At 45.7% G+C, this 20,192-nt stretch overlaps 1 protein-coding gene across 1 annotated transcript in view; it reads left to right on the top strand.

Annotated features, from left to right (window-relative positions):
• The window catches only part of chrna8 (cholinergic receptor, nicotinic, alpha 8), a 90,533-nt gene that overhangs the window by 67,203 nt on the left and 3,138 nt on the right, over nt 1–20,192 (top strand). Inside the window, exons 5-9 of the mRNA XM_059553213.1 lie at nt 6,248–6,327; nt 7,326–7,493; nt 16,553–16,747; nt 16,882–16,968; nt 17,093–17,202. Coding sequence (XP_059409196.1) covers nt 6,248–6,327; nt 7,326–7,493; nt 16,553–16,747; nt 16,882–16,968; nt 17,093–17,202 — 640 coding nt within the window. The remainder of the gene's footprint in view (nt 1–6,247; nt 6,328–7,325; nt 7,494–16,552; nt 16,748–16,881; nt 16,969–17,092; nt 17,203–20,192) is intronic.

Raw genomic sequence — 20,192 nt, 5'->3', positions numbered from 1 at the left:
TCATAAATGTATTACACAACAACTAAAATAATGGAGAAACTGGCAAGTGCTTTACATCTGCCATTCATGAGAAAACTTTTAAGAAACATGACGTGTGTAGAAGGAAGGAAATTGATCAAATATTTAGATCTTTCAGCTTAGTACAGTTATTAGTTATTAGTCACTTAGTGATGACCAGCATGATCTTTTATTCATTATTATATTGGTCTAGATTGGTCCCATGTGCTATGCAAACAGTTTATTTCCACCATATACCACCCTAGCAATAACTTCATATTCTCAACAAACATTTGGTTTTTAATTTAACATATTTGTCATGGACAATTAGAATCGCAACTAAATGTGCCTGTATGATAGAGAGAAATGGGAGCTGTGTTTTGTGTCAGTGACTGACAGCAGTAATTGCCTTCTCTATGGCCAGGCTTCATAAATCTACATTATGCAAATGTATTTTGTCGTAGTTTGACAGGTGTCACCTCTTCCTAATGCAGCATTACAACAGCTTACTTGCAGTTTGAGAAAAAAATGTAAAGAGCTTTTAATCTACATCATCTGAATTCTGCCAGATCATGCACACCTTAAAATATCGCTCATGGCCACTCAGCCAATTGCATTGATCCTCTTGGCAGAAGACAGTAGCTAAAGCATCATGCCATGTTAAGATGAATATATTAAGAGAACATCCAGAGATGCTGACTGTGCTGACTCGGAGGATAAGACGAAAGAGGATAAACCTCTAAAGACAAGACATATGCATTTAGCTAAAATATTTAATGAGAATGGATGTGGTGTTGTGCCAGTGGTATACAAGACACCCCCGCAGCCCCGTGGTGTGTGGGACATTCCAGACATTCTAAAAGGCATTAACAAATCATATACTGTAGAATGTATTTTTCTTTTGAAAAAAAAAGTGAAATGTGGAAAATATGCATGGTCTCTTTAAAAAAAATGGTTTTGGAATGCTGTTTCAACTCAATGTGGTTTTAAAACAACAACCAAGGAAAATACATTTTCTTTCACATTTCACTTGTCATATACACTTCAATACTTCAATAGTATACTTCAATAGTAACAATTGCAACGTAATTGAAGTAGATATTTTTACACTTAATGTGGCTTTTGCATTAAGACATTGATATTAAAGGACCAAGAGTGCAGAATATGAACGCAATGCACAAAGTTTTATGTTAAAGGGATAGTTTACCCCAAAAATAAAAATCTGGTGTTTATCTGCTTACCCCCAGGGAATCCAAGATATAGTTGACTTTGCTTCTTTAGTGGAACATAAACGAAGATTTTTAAACCATTGCAGTCTCTGAGTCATATAATGGAAGTGAATGGAAAACACGGCTTTGAGAGTCAAAAAACAAATAAACAAACAAAACCCTGTGGCTCATGATGACACATTTGCATCTTCTTCTTACAGCAGATTGCAGACTTATATGTCCATTACTGCCACCTATCTCTCAAATGGACCATTGACACTCCTAATTAAGATTGTAGATAGAGTGTTAATTGTTTATTTGAGAGATAGGTCGTAGTAATGCACTTATAAGTCGACAATCCACTGTAAAGCAAGAAGAAGAACAAGAAGTTCGGACACTGCAGTGAAAATGAGAGGTAAAAAAACAATATAAATACTGTTCATTTTCCGATTGTTTTGTGTCTTTACACATTAATGTATCGTCACGAGCTGCAGGGTTTAATTTGGTTTTGTTTTTGTATGTTTTTTTTTACTCTCAAAGCTGTGATTCCCGTCCACTTCCATTATATGACTGACAAACTGCAACGGTTTGATTTAAAAATCTTTGTTTTTGTTCTACTGAAGAAACAAAGTCACCTACATCTTGGATGCCCTGGAAGTAAGCAGATAAACATCACATTTTCATTTTTGGGTGAACTATCCCTTTAAGCGTTTACTCCCCAATGTAAAAAGTGGTAACAATTATTATGTTAAATATTTGTATGAAAAACAGTAGTCTTAAAACATTTAGTATAAATGCACACATGCTATTGCTTAATCACAAATACATACTACAATTATATACTGTTGCGGGGTGAAGGACACGACGAGTAAGTACAGGTGAGTTCCCCAAAGGGTGGATTTTTATTAATAAATAAGGTGGCAGAAGGCGGTGAGGTGACGGTATACGGCCCCTGCCAGGTGGCCAAGAACTTGCAGGCGGCCGTAGGGACCAGAACATGGTCTCCTCGCTGGAACTCCCGTGGTTGGGCCGCCCGATTATAGTGTCGCTGCTGGGCCTGTTGCGCCTTGACAAGGTGCTCCCGGACGATGGGCATCACTCGGTTGATCCGCTCCCGCATCTCACGCACATGCTCCACGGTGGTACGGTGTACGGCCGGTTGTTGTTCCCAGGCCTCTCGGGCAACGTCGAGCAGACCACGGGGCTGGCGGCCGGAGAGCAACTCAAACGGTGTGAAGCTGGTGGAGGCCTGAGAGACCTCCCGAACACCGAAGAGGACGTATGGCAGCATCTTGTCCCAGTCCCTTTTATCTTCGGCCATCACTTGGCGCAGCATCTGTTTCAGGGTCTGGTTGAACCGCTCGACGAGCCCGTCAGTCTGGAATGGGATGCCGACCCGACCAAACAGCAGGAAGAGTTCCTGGGCGATGGCTTTGGTAGTGGCCTTTCGGAGGGGGATGGCCTCAGGGTAGCGGGTGGCATAATCCACGATGACCAGGATGTGCTCATGCCCCCGGGTGGACTTCGGCAGTGGCCCCACTAAGTCCATCCTGATCCGCTCGAAGGGCACCTCAATGATGGGCAGCGGTATCAGCGGGCTGGGGGGAGGGGTCTGTGGTGAAGTCTGCTGGCAGGTTGGGCAGGCTTGACAGAACCGCCGGACTTCGGCCTCTAGGCTCGGCCAGTGGAACCGGTCACGGAGGCGCTGGATGGTGTTCTGTACTCCTAGGTGTCCTGCCATGGGGCCACCTCCATCTCCGTTCCAGTCTTGCTGCGTGGGACAACCAGCAGCGTCTTTTCCTCCCCACTCCGCTGTGCGACACAGTACAGCAGGCCATTTTGCACTATAAAGTGAGGAGTGGGGTGGGGCGCCGGTTGGACTTCTCTTCCGTCCACTACTCATACTTGGCCCCAGCAGTGTTTCAATCGATCGTCCGCGTGCTGCTCTTTGGAGAACCCTCTAGCCCCCGCCACCTGCTGGTACAGATCATAATAAAGGTTAGGAGTGGGAGGGGGGGACTCACCATCTCTGGGGCTGTCCGAGGCCAGCAGCACGGGACACCGTCGAGTCTTCTGGCTGGGCTTCTGGGATGGGCGGTTCCCGGCCGGGCCAGCAACTGAGTGACGGTGGCGAGCAACTGGTCAAACCCCGGCCAGTCTCGCCCGAGGAGGACCGGTACCGGCAGCTCCTTGACCAGTCCGACGTCTATTCGCCAGGCGCCGGGCGACGCCACGATGGTAACCTGTTGTGCCGTTACGTCCCTGGTTCTCCGTGTGCACGGCGCAGCCGGCCAGCCAAGGTCGAGGCGGAGAGCAGGGTGCTTCGGTGGGCATAGGCTCATCTCGAGGGCCGGGAACCGCCGGCCTGCTCACCGGTCGCGGGGTGCCCTCCGGCGTGCGCCGCCCCTGGATCACCCTTCGGGGAAATGGCAGCGCTCTCTCCCCAACCTCCCGGTGTTGGGTGGCCTCTGCCAGCTCGATGGCCTCTACCAGCTCGTCCACGTTCGCTGGGTTCCGCATACCGGCTGCCTGACGTAACGGGAGGGGAAGGTTCCGCAGGAGGCGATCCACGACGACACGCTCCACTACCTGGTGTGCATTGGGACCCCCGGCCAGTAACCAGTGCTGTGCGAGGATGTCATCCTCGGCTGCAGCTGCATGGCCTGGACACGAGGGTCAGGCAGCGGAGTACGTGCGCCGGCAGCCATACGGAGCATGTCGAGCTCCCGTTCGGTTTCCCCTTGCCGGGAGGCCATATGCTCCATAATTTGTTGCTGGCGGATGCTCACCTTGGTGAGGTGCTTCAAGAGTTCTTCCATCGCCGGGGGAGGAGCGCCACCTGGGGAAACCAGAGAAGACACGTAAGCCAACAGGGCTTGTGGCAAAAGAAAAACCAAAAAAACCAATCAAACCAGTCCAGCTGGGAAGGAGGTCGTCGATGTCTTCTTCACTGTCCTGCCCGCATTCTCCACCAGTGTGGCGGGGTGAAGAAGGACGCGACGAGTAAGTACAGGTGAGTTCCCCAAAGGGTGAGGTGGGGTGGTCCGGTGCGGGGTGCTAGGCTTCCTCTTTAGTCTGTGTGCTGTGGCGGTGTGGGTCCGTGGTGCTCTCCCGTGTGCGGTGGGGCTGGCGGTCACACACTGCTCTCTGAAAGCAAGACAGATCGTTAGGATTAGCCGACTCTCGTGGAGACATCTCTCACCTCTGTGTTTGTTTGCTGTGCTTAAATAGGCAGCTCTTGATGATCCGCAGGTGTGGCCGCTCAGCCCATGACGAGCAGTGGCAGGTGTGACTGCTCGGTTTCCAGGGCGACGCTGATGAGAGCTCGGGACACATGTCACAATACCATTACACCTTTAATAAAATTCATTGTGAATATCCCAAATTTCTGCCACAATACCATGGTGCAGTGAGTGTTACTACAGTAAATTCACGGTAAATGATGGCGATTTGTAGATTGAAAAGCCTTCTGACTGTCTCATTGCACACAGTGTTTCTCCCGTTTGGCTTTAAACTAGCGTTTAATGTATGTTTAACTATTTAGACATAATATTATACTTGATTTATCCAGGTGAATAATTAATGCCAAGTGTAAGTTTTGTTAAAAAATGGCAACTATTGCTAATAATGGGCTAATTTAGCATAGTTTTGACTTGACTACATGACTGATTAGCAATTGAGTTACTTTTTCACAGAGCAAAAGCATCATTGTGAGCATGACAGGTGATTTGTGTGGCAAACTGGTAATTTGCAGGCTGGTTCTTGTGCTAATTGCTGTCAAAATAATTATTCTGTCATGATGTGATATATTGTTTATTTATTTATTTATTTTTACCATAGCTGTTAGCCAGGCAGCCTCCTTTCAGTTTGGTAGGTTGAAATCTGAAATAGGTTGAAATGGAACTTTGAATGGGATGTTGTCCTCTATGACTCTTTAAAAAAAAGGTTTTAAAATTGAAAGGAATGTCATAGGAGCATATAACAAATGGGCATTACTTTTTGAGGACATTGCTTACATCTTTGCATCTTGATTTATTTTACATAATGGTATTTGTGTTTTTAGCTCAAAGACCAGTATGAAAACAGTATGTTGAAAGAGTAAAATCCAAAAAGTATCCAGTGCTTCTCAGTGCTGTATTGAAAATTATAAAAAATCTTTCATTTTCATTAATTGAAAATAAAGTAAAATATTTTAAAGTTATTTTGGCTACAGGACAACATTTCTAATTTTCATTTAAGTACTAAAATGAATAAAGTTAAAATAGATATAAATTCAAGCTAAATAAAGAATATATAAAAACTAAAACCAAAATGAAAAGTGAAAATATATAAATAAAATTTAATTAAAAGTTTTAATAAATACTATCGTATCTGAAAGCTGAATTTTCTAACTTCACCCAGACCTACAGTATGACACATGCTGACTTTGTAAATATGATGCCACATAGTGCTTATAATTTCATAATATATAACATGTATATTGCATGACATGCAAATTTCAGCATATTTGCTTTAGCATCCATAGTATCTGAAGTCAGAGTACAATTTTACACATAAAAACACATTGTAGTGTACTGGACATACTGTATATACATGATGCATATTTGTGTGCTCCCATGTTACACCCCCACATCCCACTCACATACAGTACACACATGTACAACCTACACCACCTCTGTCCAAATAATAATTATATGACTAATGTGCCAAATAAAAGGTTCACAATGTGTATAATTACTATGACGTTTAAAACCATATTGTGTACCTCCTACATACTAATAAGTCCTAAATGTCACTGAGGATTTATGACATTCTTTTACAAAGGTATTATCAAACACCTCTGTCCTCTGGCCTCCTTGTAACTATAATGTCAATTGCATTGGACATTTTAATCAACAGAATATTATTCTTATGGGAGGTAGGAGAAACATAAAAGGACACATATATTATTCTGCAGAGAGCAACTTACAGGGCAGCAAACATTTGAGGAATGCAGTTACAAAAATATTCTGAGTGAATTTTGTTCTGTTTTTTCTCTGTAGTGCTGATGAGAGATTTGATGCCACCTTCCATACAAACGTCTTGGTTAATGCATCAGGTTCCTGTCAGTACATACCACCAGGTATAAATTATTCTTACCACTATATCAGCCAAGAAAATGTTTTTTTTTATGTTTTTTTTGCTTTTACAAAATAAAGAAAACACGATGCGCTTTCTGCCGTCTCGTCTTTAACAGGAGTACAAAAATGAACCGAAACTCAGTGAAAACATGCCTCACAGACATGATAGTCTATAGAAAGTTTTAAATGGCTACCTAGCAAAATAAACCAAAAACAAAAAGTCTTTTTTTATAATCATAATAAGCAAAGATGCATTTTCTCTAAAGGCACGTCTAATAAGGAAATAACGAGTCAGGCTGGGCAACTGCATCCTTGCGACACAGACTCAGAAAACACTAGTTTATTAGTAAATAATTCAAATATCTCCTTTCTATTCCCCCCGTCACATTTATGGTAATTACTTTTGCCGGTGCTTTGCGGCAAGCTTAAGCCTATTGCGTGAATATGAACTGAACACATAACTGTATGGCACGCACCATACTGCTGCTACGGCGACACTAAACACTTTCGCGCCGCTCTTGACAGTCGCGGTAGCACAGTCTCGTGTTGTTTCCACCGGTGCAGCAATTATTTTTTCATTACTAATTGATGGATGTCTAAAATATAGTTTTAAACAGATGGGAGACTCGGCCCGCGTCTGAACTATGACGTGAAAATTGTTCCGAAGTTTGGATCGAGCGACGCAAAAAAGTTGGGGAACGCTGGGCTCGGGCTGAAATGCAGGGCTCTAGTGTCTGTTGTTGAACCACAGGGAGACTTTCAGAGTCGCAAAGACTTATTTTTCCCTCGAATAGCTGGTCGCACAGGTGCGCACTGGTTTTTTTAGTCACACCACTGAGAAAATAGGTTGCAGGTGCGACCAAATTGGTCACACTCTAGAGCCCTCTGTAATAGTTCAAATAATTTTCATTCATCCAATTACAGTTGAAAATTATTTTCTCTACTATTATTATTTTTGTTGATACAGGTATGTATGTGTTTGTGTGTAATCATCATGCAGGTATTCTGAAGAGTACATGTTACATAGATGTGCGCTGGTTCCCATTCGATATACAGAAATGTGACCTCAAGTTTGGCTCCTGGACTTATAACGGCTGGCTGCTGGACCTACAGATGCAGGCAGTGGACATCTCTACATACATTCCCAATGGAGAATGGGATTTAGTGGGTGAGAGTCCCTCGGCATTACTATTGAGATGCTGTAAATTAGTTTTAAGTTTCTGGTGGCCTGAATTTGGTGTTTTAAAAGAGGGAGCATTTTGTGAGGAACCAAATCCATTTTTATGAAAGCATTGAGTACAAACACCTGTGACTCAGACATTTGTTCTTTAATAGTATAGATCTGTTTGCTTTTCACACATTTGGGGTTTCAAGTATCAATAATGCATTATTTGTGTTTGAATGGTTTTCTTTGTCTGGAGGGAAACGTTTGATAAAACAAAAATCAAAACAAAGTAATTGATTTTTACATTGTAACAGGATTACATAAAATTGTAAATGTGTGAAATTTCTGTAATCTTGCAACATTATAGGATGTTTTGCACTAATATTAGAAAGTAATTTTTGTGTGGCACAGGTTTTCTAATCTCATAATCTGATCGTGTTTGCCTTTTTAATCTCTCTGTTTCTGTCTCAGTCTCAAATTTTTTCACTTTCAATGCCAATGTGACTCAGGGTCTGTTCGACAGATGGGGTCCTGATGGTAGTTGGCAGTGCTTTGGCACTGATTCTGGCTTGCACCAATGGCCAGTTGCGTGCCAAGGTTGTGCAGTGACATGGCAGTCTGTGAACAGGAATCTTTAACACCGCAGGGAGACACACATAGCACACACACAGCCACAACCTACTGGTCACCCTGTTGCATAGTAGTGAAAACATATATGATATGCAACAAGAATCGTATGTGCTATTAGGTGGTTTTTCCAGTTTTTTGTTTTTTTTTCATTCATCTCACAAATTTGCATAACTATGATTGCAAATCCATCCCCCTTTAAATGCACACACAAACCACATCACTCAGGTATGCCTTTTGTAATCAGTTAAATGACTCAAACCAGCTATTTGCTTTGATGTGATTGTCTCTGAGTGCCATGACAAGCGTGAAATCCTGATGAAAGCTCTTCCTCCGCCTGCCTAGTTTGATTAATTACAGTTTTGATTTAATTTTTAATCAATTGGAGAGGAGGGCTGTCTGACCCTGACAGATCAAGACTGTCTCATTTTCAACATGACATGCTGTTGTTTCCCTAAATAATGTTTATTTCATGCATTTTGAAGTATGGATTGCATTTTAAGATACTATATTATACATTGCTATGTTTCATATCATTAAAACTTGGGTTGGGCTTGTGTGATTATGAGACGCAGAATTATTGAATTGAATAATAATTCTATAGTATCCTAAAATAGCCTTTTAAGATACTATATATTATCGAAAACATTGCCTGTTTTCATATCATTAAAACTTGGGTTGGGTTTGTTTGACTAAGAGGCACAGAATTATTGAATTGCATGTGTACTTTGGAGAGCACCGTAGGATTAAGTGGAGTGCATTGCAAAAATTAGTAAAATGGAAAGCAAATATTAGTCTTTTGCACACACAGATCAAGGACAAGAAATACGGAATAAATAATGGCTGAATCTTATGTTTGCTTTAGATTTAAAGTTTTGGAGGTAATGCACTTTAAAGGTCATGAAGATCCTGTCTGTGATTTGGTTCTTTCACAAATACGCTCATCTTGGCTGAGTTTATTTTCAGAAAAGCCTTCATCTCAGTTCTGTTTTGGAAGGGTAAATTTTAAGTGCTGCCTTAGCTTTTACCTCTTTTAACAAAGATGACATATATAAAAAATATACAAAATGATTTGAAAACTAACAAAATTATTTCTTTGTATATATACATATTTACTTTTTCTTCAAATAATATTTTGGGATATCAGGATTAGTGGTTGACCGATATGTCACCAAGGCGAATATATCGGCAGATATTTGGTATTTTTCAAATATCGGCATTGGCTGAGAAGTTTTTCTGCTTGGTCGATGTGTTTGATGTGGGACTTTTATTTTGACGGTGCTGAGAACGGCAGTGCCTGAGCACACGGTGCTCAAATTCTTCCTCTTGTTTCTCTGTTGTTGTAAACAGTTCTGTCTAGTACAGATAGAAGTCTGTCTAATAATCAGATGAAACGGTAAACAAAGGAATTAATGTATACAGAAATAATTATATTGATTGCTTTTATATTATTAGTAATAGAAAGGCAAACATTATAATACTTTCTTGTTTGCCGTCAGCAAAAATACACATTTACATAATTTAAACAAATCTTTGAATGACAGATGAACATTTTATTTCACAAACCTTGCAAACTTAGCTGAATCCATCTGTGAGATCTTGTGAAGTGTGCATTTTTATCCAGCATGATCGTGTGTTCTCTATGTGACGGTCGTTTTGTGTGAATTAAATGCTTTAAACTTTAAACTTGTGATATAAAATTATGCTACAATTTATGCATTCATTCACTATCATATTTATGTCATTTTCACTCTGTGCTGTATGTAAATTTAGTGTTTATTGTGGCTTTATTTGAAAAATATGAGTCCCAGTGCACACAGATTTACCAGAATACTGAGTGTCCTGTTGGTTACAGTGTTTACTTCCTTTTTAATTATATTTTTATTAAATATTTATTTATTTGTGAAAAATACTTTGTCATACTTTGTCATTTATTTTTTAATCCATTGTCGAATTATTTAAAATTATATATATATATATATGTGTGTGTGTGTGTGTGTGTGTGTGTGTGTGTGTGGGCTATCAGACCCCTGCTTTCCAAGCTATCGGCATCGGCAGTGAAAAAAAAAAAAAAAAACATATCTGTCGACCACTAATCAGGATATCAAACTAAATATCATATGAGCTGTTTAAATTTTTATTCATATTATATAATTTTTTATTTTTTTTTTACCCTGTAACCAAAATGTGGGACATTTAAGTACTGTTTAAAACGTACTCGGTTACTAACGTAACCTCGGTTCTCTCTAGAAGAGCGAACGAGTACTGCGTCTTAGCTAAGACGCTACGGGAAAAGTCTCTTTTCACGAAATACTGAAGCAAAAAATTATCCTTAATTTTGTATTTTTGTAAAGCGCATTTGCAGCAGTACACAGCCATAGGCGAAACAGCTTGCTCGCTCATTGGCTGTTCTGCAGCAACTGCACAGCCTATCGAGCGCAGGCTGATGCAACATCAGACCAATAAAAAATTTTTTATTTTTTTTTTGAAGGGCTTCGCGCCCTTCATTCCACTTCCCGCCGAAACGGGTGTGGCCCAACCTATAAAAGGAGCTCGAAAAGGCTGACTCACCTGATTTATTTCATTGCTGAAGTGAACCAGAGTGAATCGTACGCACGGCAGAGAACGCAGTACTCGTTCGCTCTTCTAGAGAGAACCGAGGTTACGTTAGTAACCGAGTACGTTCTGTTACGAGAGCTCTCTCTTACTGCGTCTTAGCTAAGACGCTACGGGAACCCTATGTAAAACGCTGTGCACGCAGGGATCACACACCAATAAACCTGAAGCAACGCCCAGGATTTACAGAGAGTCCAGGACAGGAAGGGGGGAAGCCCTCCGTCCCATATCTAGCAGCATCCGCAGATGCGGCAATATGACATCACACAGCCGAGGCAAGGCCTGACCAATGTGGCAATGCGGGTCTTACGCAATACTGCCCATATAACAGTCGGCAGCGCATAACGCTCACGAACTCAGAGTTCCCATCAGGGCCCTGATTCGACTATACCGACAGCAGCCTTGCTTGCAAGGCGGGAACCTCCAGGTTATAGAACCTGATAAATGTAGACGGCGAGGCCCAACCTGCCGCCATACATATTCCTGCAAGGAGATCCCAGTAGACCACGCCCACGAAGAGGCGACGCCCCTTGTGGAGTGTGCTCCGATACCCAGTGGGCACTGAAGGCCCCTGGAAGCATAAGCTAATGCTATGGCGTCAACTATCCATCTGGATAGAGTCTGTCTCGAAACAGCCATTCCCTTGGAACATCCATTGAACGAGACAAACAGCTGCTCAGTCTGTCGAAAGACAGTGGAGCGAGAGACATAAGCTCTTAAAACCCTAACAGGGCAAAGAAGACTTGAGTCTCTATCCTCTCCTGACACCGACAGGGCAATAACCTGAGCCCGAAAACGGCGTGTTGAGGGACTTTGGCACATAACCGTGCCTAGGTTTGAGTATGACCCTTGAGTCATTAGGCCCAAACTCCAAGCACGACTGGCTCACCGAGAGCGCGTGCAGGTCACCCACACGCTTCATGAAGCGAGAGCCAACAAGAATACTGTCTTGAACGACAGATGCTGGAGGCTAATTGATTGGATAGGCTCAAAAGGGGGACCCTTCATGGCCTCCAAAACCGCCGCGAGGTCCCACATAGGGACTGATGGAGGTCTGGGAGGATTCAGCCTCCTAGCTCCTCTAAGGAAGCGGATGACCAAATCGTTCCTTCCTATTGACTGACCGAGTGCTGTTTCAGAAAACGCTGCGATGGCCGCCACATAAACTTTGAGCGTGGATGGGGCTCTGCCCTTATCCAACAGCTCCTGTAGGAAGGAGAGAACCTCCGTCACCTCACAACTAAGGGGTGAACATCCCCGAGCTGCGCACCAGCTGGAGAACACCGACCACTTCGAGGCATACAGCCGTCGTGTCGACGGAGCTCTAGCCTGAGTTATGGTATTTAGCACTCCCACTGCGAGATCAGCGGGTAACCGTTGAGCGCCCACACATGGAGGGACCACAACTCCGGTTGAGGGTGCCAAATCGAACCCCTGGCCTGCGAGAGGAGGTCCCTCCTCAACGGCACTGGCCACGGGCGACGTCTACTAACTGCATCAAATCTGGGAACCACGGTTGGTTCTTCCAAAAAGGTGCTACAAGCAGTATTGAACATCTCGTTTCTCTCACCCGTTCTATCACCTGCGGAAGGAGGGAGACGGGAGGGAAAGCATAAAGCGGCCATCTCCGTGACAGCGCGCTTTCGTTCTTGGAAAAGAACGCGGGGCAGCGAGCGTTTTCGTGGGACGCGAAGAGGTCCACCTCCGCCCTGCCAAATCTCTCCCACAACAGCCGGACTGTTTGCGGGTGTAGAGACCATTCGCCCGTGGGCACATTGTCTCTGGACAGCCTGTCTGGACCCAGATTCTGTAGCCCAGGCACATGAACTTTGTTGTGAGCCCAAACCAGGAGGCGTTCCGCCAGCCTGTACAGGTTTCGGGACCCAAGACCGCCCTGGCGATTTATGTAGGACACCACAGACATGTTGGAACGGACTAAGATGTGGCGGCCCTTGATTCGGGGACAAAAGAGCGTCAGCGAGTTCTCCACTGCTGATATGATGGAGCTTTTCCCGTTCTGACCACAGGCCAAAGGACGGTCTGCCCTCAAGCAGCGCTCCCCATCCCAAAGTGGAGGCATCCGTCGACACCATCTTCACATTCGAGGAAGTCCCCAGGCTTACACCTGATTGGTACCAGCCGTTTGCTGTCCAGGGTTTCAGGGCTGTGACGCAGCCCTGATCGACCTTGAGATGCAGTCGGCCAAATACCCACGCTCCGCACGGTACCCGCGCTTTCAGCCAGAGCTGCAGGGGGCGCATGCGGAGCAGGCCCAGCTGCAGAACCGGAGATGCTGAGGCCATGAGACCCAGCATCTTCTGACAATGTTTGAGCGAAACGGTCGCGCCGCGGAGAGAACTCGCTGCGCGCTGAATGCCCAATGCGCGCTGTGGTGACAGCCGCGCCGTCATGGAACATGAGTTCAGAGCTATACCCAAAAACAGTATCGTCTGACTGGGGTTCAGCGAACTCTTTGTCCAATTGACACTGAGACCAAGCTTCTCGAGGTGATCGAGTAAAACGGCCCTGTGCTCCACGAGCTCCGCTCGTGATTGAGCCAGAATCAGCCAGTCGTCCAAATAGTTCAGCACTCGCACGCCTCTGAGTCTGAGAGGAGCGAGCGCTGCGTCCATGCACCTCGTAAACGTACGAGGAGCCACGGACAAGCCGAACGGAAGGACTGTAAACTGGTATGCCTGGCCCTCAAAGGCAAATCTCAAATATCGCCTGTGACTTGACGCTATCTGTATTTGAAAATACGCGTCCTTCAGATCTATTGACATGAACCAGTCTCCTCTGCGAATCTGCGCGAGGAGCTTCCTGGTCGTAAGCATTCTGAAACTGCGTTTCACCAATGCCTTGTTCAGCTCTCTTAGATCCAGTATGGGCCTGAGACCCCCGGCTTTCTTGGGCACCAGAAAGTATCTGCTGTACATCCCCCCCTCACTTTGAGCTCGAGACACAGGCTCTACAGCCCCTTTGCTCAACAGTTTTGATATTTCGGCCCGAAGTATGTGTGCTACTTCTGTTTTGACCGTAGTTTCGACGCACGCTAAAAAGCGCAGAGGGCGTCGAATAAACTGTAGCGAGTAGCCTCTCTATATAATGCCTAGCACCCAATCCGAAACCCCTGGAAGCGCTGACCATGCATCTGCATGAATGGCTAAGGGCTGGATGTGAAGCACGCTCTGTTGACTGGGCAACGGCGGCGCTTGGGTGCGCTGCACCATGGGTGTTACGCCTGTGGCATTTGAGGCGGGGAGCGCGCTGATCACAGTGGGCAGATCGCTCCTCCTCGACCCCGTCCCGGTGCTTAACCGATTGGGGGAGGGCTGAGCGGGTCCCGTGGGACTAGTGATGTCTGCGAGTAACTGTGGGCTGCAAGTGTGCACATTTACCACTTTCGACTCGCTGTCTGCCTGGGCAGAGCGCACGTGCACGGGCTTCGTTTTTACAGAAACCCCGCGCCGTGTGTGACATAGTGTATGTGGGCACTGAGGAGTGGGCACGTTTACTATGCAGTGCGCGCGATCGACTTGAGTCACTCTTATGGGCGCGAGCCCTGTGTGAAGGGCTGTGCTTATATGTGGAGATGGGCTACACTACATTTATAGCACCATCGGCCGTGGCCGGGACACCAGAAACTACACCTTTTCGGGAAATATCTGGGTAGCCGTGATAACGGTTTTTGTGTGCAGGCAAGCGGGCAACTGTACAGGCTTGCACATTGCAAAAGACGCTGAAACAGTCACAATCCCTGGAACTGAAACAGCGGCACGCTTAGGTGAGAGTTCAGCCGCGGCAACTCGTACACCGTGTTTTCTTAGGATGGCTTTGGGGCTCCCGGCCTCATCGTAATCCTCTGCCGCGGTCCCCGCGGCGCGGGGCGACGGCCGGTAGAGCGAGAACGGGGGTCTCGAGCTGCGTTGCTGAAGCTGTTGTGATAACGGCTTTTTTTTTTTTTTTTCTTTTTTTTTTTGTGCAGGCAAGCGGGCAACTGTGCAGGCTTGCGCGTTGCAGAAAACGCTGAGACAGTCACAATTCCTGGAACTGAAACAGCGGCGCGCTTGGGTGAGAGCTCGGCCACAGCAGAACTCGTACACCGGCGCCTCGATGAAGCAGCCATCGTGTGTAGTGCAGACGCAGCCTGCTCAGCAGCAGAAAAGATTCACGCGAGCAGAGGTGACATCATGCAGCAGGCTTTAGATGGCAACACCGCTTTCGTCCACCGTCCAGCAGAGGGCGGACAAAGGTGCGTCGCTATCGCCTGTTCCACCGGCGGAAGTGACTGGTAGTTCCTGTTTTTAGCATCATCCAGTGTGGAGAATGCTAGTGAGACAGACGAACGAGTTCACGCTGAATATGGAGCGTTCCAAGCCTTTGCCACCTCTTCGTGAAGCTCAGGAAGAAATGAAGCGGGCTTTGAGAAGTACGCTCATCCGAAAGGAAACTACCATCCAGCCGGGAATGAGAGGGGGGCGCTGGTGCAGACCACTCGAGGCCGAGACTCGTCGCGGCCAGCGTGAGCACTCGCCTCGGCTCCTTCTCGATGTCAGCTCGTTTGCTGGGCTTCTGAGCAGAGGGCGCGAGATCCTCGGAGCTCGCCCAGCTCTCACTGCCCGAAGCTAGCAGAGAGCGCGTGTACTCTTCCCCCGACGCGGCCCTGAGATCGACTTCCTCGGAATACGCGGCGGCAAACAGCAGGCGCTGCCCATCGGGAAGCGATGCAGGGGAGGCCGGTGAAGCAGGGCAAACCGGCGAGCTCGGTTGAGCTGAAGACGGTTCCGGAATCCGCTGGAAGCGGCGCTTTTGCAGCGGAGAATGCAGGCTCAGAGAAAAAGGCCAAGCGAGTCCTCAGAGTCACCATGGCAACAGCTCGCAGTGAGGGCATCCGCCGTCAGCTAGCGCGAGCGCTGCATGATCTTCACCCAGGCAGGAGACACAGATGACGTACCAGTCTCCCTCGCTGAGTGGGGTTTCGATGAGCCGCAGGAAGGCTTCTTAAAAAAAGACGCAAGCTCTTTTACGAGTGTGTGTCGCAGGGCGAACACACACACACACATAAAGAACAGTAGGATATAACAGAATTGAAAGGATATGTGCGCCGGAGAGCGCAGCAGGAAACGGCAGTGGAAGGCGGCGAAGGCCAGCAGCTTCAGAAGTGGCTCGTCCCGCTGAGATGCCTATCGGACGGCGCTTGCTTCCTTCGTGATCCAGCGATGCGTGAGCTTCGCTGAAGAGATGAAAAATCAGGTGAGTCAGCCTTTTCGAGCTCCTTTTATAGGTTGGGCCACACCCGTTTCGGCGGGAAGTGGCATGATGTTGGTCTGATGTTGCATCAGCCTTCGCTCGATAGGCTGTGCAGTTGCCGCAGAACAGCCAATGAGCGAGCAAGCTGTCTCGCCTATGGCTGTGTACTGCTGCAAATGCGCTTTACAAAAATACAAAATTAAGGATAATTTTTTGCTTCAGTATTTCGTGAAAAGAGACTTTTCCCGTAGCGTCTTAGCTAAGACGCAGTACGAGAAAGCTCTCGTAAAAGAACCATGATTTTAAAATTATGAAATACATTTTAAATTAAATAATCTGTCATTATGAATTAGTATCTTGTCAATTGACAGATGATTTTCTTCATAATAATAACACATTTTCTCATGTTTTCTCATAATTACTTAGTTTCTGATTATGAGAAACTCAGTATTATCATTCTCATTACTAGAAAGTAATCAAGACCCCCGAGGTTGGACGGAACAAAATCACTATGCCGATGAGATATAGACATGCTTGAAACCTGACTGCATTCCTTTTTGTTTTGTCAGGGGTTCCTGGGAAGCGTAATGAGTTGTATTATGAGTGCTGTAAGGAGCCATACCCTGATGTGACATTTACAGTAACAATGCGCAGACGAACATTGTACTACGGTCTGAACCTGCTCATTCCCTGTGTGCTCATCTCCGGCCTGGCTCTGCTTGTCTTCCTGCTGCCAGCAGATTCTGGAGAGAAGATATCACTGGGTAAGATGACATGCTTGACCATAAATCTTTGTTTTTTTATCATGCTTTATGCAAAGTTTATGCACAACTATGCATGAAGGAATTACATTAAATCACAGACAATATACTTACTTCTCTACTTTCCTGTCTGTCAGGTATCACTGTCCTCTTGTCATTAACTGTCTTCATGCTGCTTGTGGCTGAGATCATGCCAGCCACCTCTGACTCAGTTCCTCTCATAGGTACGTGCAGACTATTTAATTTTAATATTATACTGAATCTCACGCAGAACTTTTTGGCCTTTGATAATGTTTAAGGCAGTACAGGTTGCAGGTTTAAATGCTTGTCTCTTCTTTGGCTCTATAGCTCAGTACTTTGCCAGCACCATGATGATTGTGGGTTTGTCCGTTGTTGTCACCGTCCTCGTTTTGCAGTTTCATCATCATGATCCACAAGGGGGAAAGATGCCAAGATGGGTGAGTGAAAACTCTTAAAAGTAAGCAGATTGTTTTTTAAAATTTTAAGTTGAAAAAAAAAGGGTTGAACGATGACCCCAGAACAGGCTTGTTAACTAAAACTAAAAACTAGGGGCGTTATTTTCACATTAATTGATTAACGCAGACAGTTATTTTATTGTACGTTAACACAGTTTTTTTATTATTATGAAAGTCATTTGCTCACAGGTTCTGAATACACATACAGACAAATCATGGGTAACAGGAGGGATGCTCCCGATCAAATTATTTAAACTAAGCATCAACATTCACAAACCATGTGTCCACTGTTATTTTTAACAGAAAAGAATGCTCGAGCTCGTAATCATGACTCTAAGTTTGAAATAGGAAGTTTCCAATAGCACATGAAGACAGCAGAGAAGCACTCTCACTCAACACAGTGGAGTGAATCTTTTAACTTTGTGGTTTATTATTTTGAGTTGTATGGGATGCTGTAACACACGTCCCTCTCACAATATATTGCTTTAAAGATCTATCGCTTTTTCCGCTCAGAAATATTCATGCAATCATGCAGAACTTATCAGACCAGGGTCTCGAAAGGATCGGCAGTGGTTGGAGTAACCCATCAGGGGGTCGATTGGAAGTCTTACCAGTGGCACAAACCGAGCAAGCCAAAACAAAACTGTGAATGTCACGAGACATAAGTGGCCACCAGAATCGTTGCTTGACCAAATATTTAGTACGGTTAACTCCTGGATGAAAAGCCACATTGGAACAATGCCCCCCACTGAATGACGTTGGACCGTAATCCCTCCGGCACAAATAACCGATTCGGTGGGCACCCGGGCGGAGGCGTTACCCCTTCTAAGACCATCCTGACCTTCGTTTCGACCTCCCATGTGAGTGTGGGGACCACTAATGTCTCGGGTAAAATACACTCGGGAGTGGACGGGCGTTCGGAACGGTCAAAAATATGTGACAATGAGTCGGGTTTGATGTTTTTAGAACCCGGGTGGTATGAGAGAGTAAAATCAAAACGGCGGAAAAAAAGTGCCTACCGAGCCTGTCTGGAGTTCAATCTTTTGGCAGTTCTAATGTATTCTAAATTCTTATGGTCGGTCCATATTATAAAAGGAACCCCCGAGCCTTCTAACCAGTGGCGCCATTCCTCCAATGCCATCCTGACTGCCAACAATTCTCAGTTACCAATATCATAATTACGTTCGGCAGAGGATAAACGGTAAAAAAAAAACGCGCAAGGGTGCACCTTGTCATCTGAGGGAGAACGTTGGGATAACACCGCACCTACCCCCACCTCTGACGTGTCGACCTCCACAACAAACTGACGTGAAGGATCAGGGGTAATTAAGATAGGGGCTGAAACGAAGCAGCCCTTCAGTTTGGCAAACACAGACACGGCTGTGTATGACCACCTGAATGTAGTTTTGGGGGAGGTCAAGGCGGTCAGAGGTGCAGCTAGTTGGCTGTAGTTGCGAATAAAACGCCGGTAGAAGTTGGCAAACCCCAGAAACCTATGTATGGCCTTACGGGAATCTGTACTTGGCCACTCTACCACAGCCTTAACCTTCTCGGGATCCATACGCATACCCTCAGACGACGCGATGTATCCAAGAAAAGGAACAGACTGTGCTTGAAAAGCGCATTTCTCTGACTTGACAAAAAGCCCATTATCTAACAACCTCTGAAGCACTCGTCGGACGTGCTGCACGTGTTCCTGGAGAGAAGAAGAAAAAATCTATTTGTCATCCAGGTAGACATATATGAATTGATGGACCATATCTTGCAGCACGTTGTTGACGAATGCCTGGAAGACAGCTGGGGAGTTGGACAGCCCGAAGGGCATGATCAAGTATTCAAAGTGCCCTCTGGGGGTGTTAAAAGCGGTCTTCCATTCATCCCCCTCCCTAATCCGGACCAAATGATAAGTATACGTAAGTCCAATTTCGTGAAGATCGATGCTCCCTGCAACCTCTCGAAGACTGAAGACATCAACGGTAAAGGATAAGTATTCTTTATCGTGATGCATTTCAGTCCCCGGTAATCGATACAAGGTCGCAGAGACCCGTCTTTCTTCCCCACAAAAAGGAACCCCGCCCCTGCTGGAGAAGAGAAAAGGCGGATAAATCCCGAAGCTAGAGAATCAATAATATATTTATCCATAGCCTCCCTCTATGGAACAGAAAGTGAATATAACTTGCCCTTAGGCGGAGACTTACCTGACAATAAATGTATGGCACAGTCATAGGGACGATGCGGAGGAAGAGAAGCAGCACGAGACTTAATGAACACTTCCTTCAGGTCAAGGTACTCCGCGGGCACGTTAGACAAATCCACCGCTTCTTCCTGAAACACAGACATAGAAACAGACAGACAAGCAGATACAAGACAAGACTCATGACACTTATTACTCCAAGACAAGAGAGAACGGAGTTGCCAGTCCACTTTGGGGTTGTGCTGGAAAAGCCAGGGGTGTCCAAGAACTATGGGTGCATGGGGAGAGTCGAGGATATAGAAGGAGGTGATCTCAGAGTGGTTGCCTGATGTAATGAGGGTGATGTCTTCAGTGGTGAGTGAGATGACAGGAAGTCTTTGACCATTGAGGGCATGAACAGCGATCCGGTGAGTGAGGGGTTTGAGGGGAATCTGAAGTTTGTGTGCGAGTGCATGGTCCATGAAATTACCTTCAGCCCCGGAGTCCAGAAGTGCTTGACAGTCGTGAGATCGTGCTGACCATCTTAGTCTTAGGAGCGTAGATGATGATGAGGTCTTCTCGGAGGAGATCCCACCCGATAGTAGCCTCATACTTACTACCGGGCTTGGCCTTTTACCGGACAGATGTAGGCATGATGACCGGTTCCCCCGCAGTAGAGGCAAAGCCCCAGGGATCTCCGCCTTTCCTTCTCCTCCCGAGAAAGCCGAGCTCGCCCTACCTGCATGGGCTCGTGATCATAGAGGGCCGCCACTGACTTGGTTACCAGTAGGGTCTCTTG

The sequence above is a fragment of the Carassius carassius genome, chromosome 7 (genome assembly GCF_963082965.1).
Source record: "Carassius carassius chromosome 7, fCarCar2.1, whole genome shotgun sequence".
In the NCBI taxonomy this organism is placed as follows: domain Eukaryota; kingdom Metazoa; phylum Chordata; class Actinopteri; order Cypriniformes; family Cyprinidae; genus Carassius; species Carassius carassius.
Note: the sequence above shows the minus strand (reverse complement) of the source record. Positions and strands in the feature narration are given on the sequence as shown.